This window comes from Centroberyx gerrardi, chromosome 6, assembly GCF_048128805.1.
Source record: "Centroberyx gerrardi isolate f3 chromosome 6, fCenGer3.hap1.cur.20231027, whole genome shotgun sequence".
Classification (NCBI taxonomy): Eukaryota; Metazoa; Chordata; class Actinopteri; order Beryciformes; family Berycidae; genus Centroberyx; species Centroberyx gerrardi.
This window is the reverse complement of record NC_136002.1, coordinates 8058569-8061396: the sequence shown is the minus strand read 5'-3', so window position 1 is coordinate 8061396 and position 2828 is coordinate 8058569. Positions and strand designations below refer to the sequence as shown.

Genomic DNA, 2828 nt, shown 5'->3' with positions numbered 1-2828 from the left:
TTGGTGTTTATGTTCTCATCACTTAATGCATAACTTAACCAAGAGATCAATCTTCCCAAAAACCTGCTGTATTCCTTTAAGTCAACTTTTCTTTTTTCTCTACACTCAGGTATAGCAGTTGTATAAAGAGGCATTGATGGTGCATGAGTCATGCAAATCCATTTGGAGTGAAAGAGGGATAGATGAAAGAAAACATGAATATGGAAACAGAGAGGAAAACTAAAGAAACAATAACAGAGAGAGAGCGAGAGAGAGATTTTTGCACCTCTTGCTGTATGAATATCGACTGGCGCTCCACTTCACTGTGCATCTCATTGCTAACTCTGTGGAGCATTACCATCAGGACCATTTTCCATTAGCCTGCCCCGACCACTTAGGCTGTCTTTTCCTACACTCCACTCCCTTTTTTCTCCCTCTCCCTCTCTCTCTGTCTTGTCCGACTCCTTTTCTTCCATTCTCTCAATCTCCCACATTGCTCTTCCGCCCTCCCTCTCTTCGCCTCTCTTTTTCCGATCCCATATCTCTCTCGCTCTCTCATTTTATATCCCCCCCCCCCCCCCCCCCCATCTCTCTGTCCCCTCGGCGTGCCCTCATCCCTCACCCTGTCATTTCCTCTCTTCGCCTTCATCCATAACTCCACCTCTTTGGCATCCCTCCCTCTCTCCCCTCCATCTCTTTCTGTCATCGTCTCTCCGGCTCTCCGGCAAATCACTCTGGCTCTCATCGCTCGGCATACAGTACATGCTGAGAGCGGAGCAAGTCATGGGTGAATTGGGCCATTAATATTGCTTCTATTTACATTTACATTTTAGACATTCAGTGTCTCAAGGACACTTTGGCAAGACACATGGCTGCTGCAAGGATCAAACCTGTGAGGTTTCAGGTTATTAGACTTCACTTTAATTGTAATCTTTCTATATCTATACATTTGCAGTTGAATTAGTGTATTAGTGTAGTAGTAGTAGTGAGGTTATGGATAGCTTACATCACATTATACTTAACATTTTAGTCATTTATCTGGTATGAGTGTAACAATAGCATAAGCCTACATTCCTTGATCGCTAATATTGCAAGCAACCAACCAATACAAAGAGGTCAAGGGTCAAAACCACAGCACCCTGACAATAGATGTAATGAATATTCATGTGTTCAGATTGTTTATGAGAGGCACTAGATGAAAGAGCCAGGTAGAAGTGTGGTAGAAGAACTGTGGTATACACAGAAGACATTAAGCCTCTGTATATATTAGTTATATTTCTGATACAATCCCAATCCGCATATGCAGTTTATTTGAACACCTCATTTCACCTCATCATCACCTCATAAACTATTACAGTGCTAAAATACATGGAAAACTAATGTTTAGCTGTCACAAAGCTTCTATCAACATCTCAGACATTTCAGCATGCAAAAATTATGGTCTAGGCAAAGCCAGTGATGGGCTGCCAGTGTTTCAATGTGGCGTACAATGCTGCAGTTATGCAACAGGCCTATAAGGTTTAAATAGGGCATCTTAGATTCCCTTATCTTGGTCTCCTTTGTGTGATGTTCGCACACAACTTATGGATAGTACTGAAGCGCTGAATAAATGAGGATCCAGCGCAGCTGTTACTCATACAGTGTCCTCATAGAGCACGCACTGATGTTAGGTATGATTAATGTACTGTGGTAAAGGCCTGAACCCAGAAAACTTTCATTTGCCCTTGGGTGCGGCCTCCTGATTTATTGGGTTGAGGTTCATGCTGGGGTGTAATGCTGAACTCCTTACCCAGCCAGGGAGGTTACACTTGTCCCTGAACTGTATGTGTATGGTCGTCTGGTGTGTGATCAGTGTATTATATTAGGGGCCTTGCGCTGACAACAAAGTTTTTCCTTTACGTACCACTTGCTGAGGTTATGCTTATGTGCTTATGTTCAGTAATGGTTAGGGTAGGATTTGGGTGAGGGTCCAATAGTTAGATTTATATCCAGATACAGGGATGCAGTAGACCTAAACCCACCTTTTTATTAGAAAAATAGAGTTCAACAACCTTTTTAGACTGACATACTGTAAATCTGTTATTATGTAAGTATATAGTATTATTTATTGTTATTATAAAGTATTATAGTAAGGTGTATCAAACTGATGTAAGTTATATGAAGATAGGGTCTTTTCGGGAAAAGAAAAGCATAAATGAATGTTTTTTTCTGAAAATATAATTGATTTCTGTTTATTATGGTGATTTCTGGCCTTATGATGATCACCAACTGCAAGTCATAGTTTACCCAGCTTTTAATTTACCGCTACATCACTGAATGAAAATAGGAAAAGTCACCCAACTCTGAACACTCGGCTGCTTGGTTAATAGTCAATTAGTGTTAGATTTATGGGTGAGGGTCCCACAGCTCGATCCTTACCCGGACAGCGAAGTTACATTTGCCCTTGCGCACAGCCTCCTCGTCGGCCTGCCACTGGTGCGGTCTGCTGGCCTCTGGGACGTAGGTGGGCTTCTTCCTCCTCAGGCTCTGACGAAGCTTGTTCATCTCCGGGGTCACGTGCTCCCTGGTACTGGAAGGGGGACACAGAGAGGGGACGTTGGTTTAGCGGCCTGGGGGGGTGGGGGGTGAATTTGATCAACATCGCCACCTTCACCGTCATCACTGTCATCTTTTCTGACAAAGCACCGACTCCCTGCTACGCAAAAAACCCATATTGCATCCATCTTCTCTCCCTCTAATTAAAATCTCTTTAATTACAGGCTCATTAAAAGATGCTTTTATCATGTGAGGTGTCAACAAAGAGGTGTAGCCATAATTTAAGAGACTCTAGTGTGCTATAGTGTTACGGC

The 2828-nt window shown here is 42.7% G+C and overlaps 1 protein-coding gene across 1 annotated transcript in view; it reads right to left on the bottom strand.

Moving 5' to 3' along the window:
* numbl (NUMB like endocytic adaptor protein) overlaps positions 1–2523 on the bottom strand; it is a 17971-nt gene extending 15448 nt beyond the window's left edge. Inside the window, exon 1 of the mRNA XM_071897246.2 lies at positions 2398–2523. Within this exon, the coding sequence (XP_071753347.2) occupies positions 2398–2523 (126 nt within the window). The remainder of the gene's footprint in view (positions 1–2397) is intronic.
* Between the last annotated feature and the right edge of the window lie 305 nt (positions 2524–2828).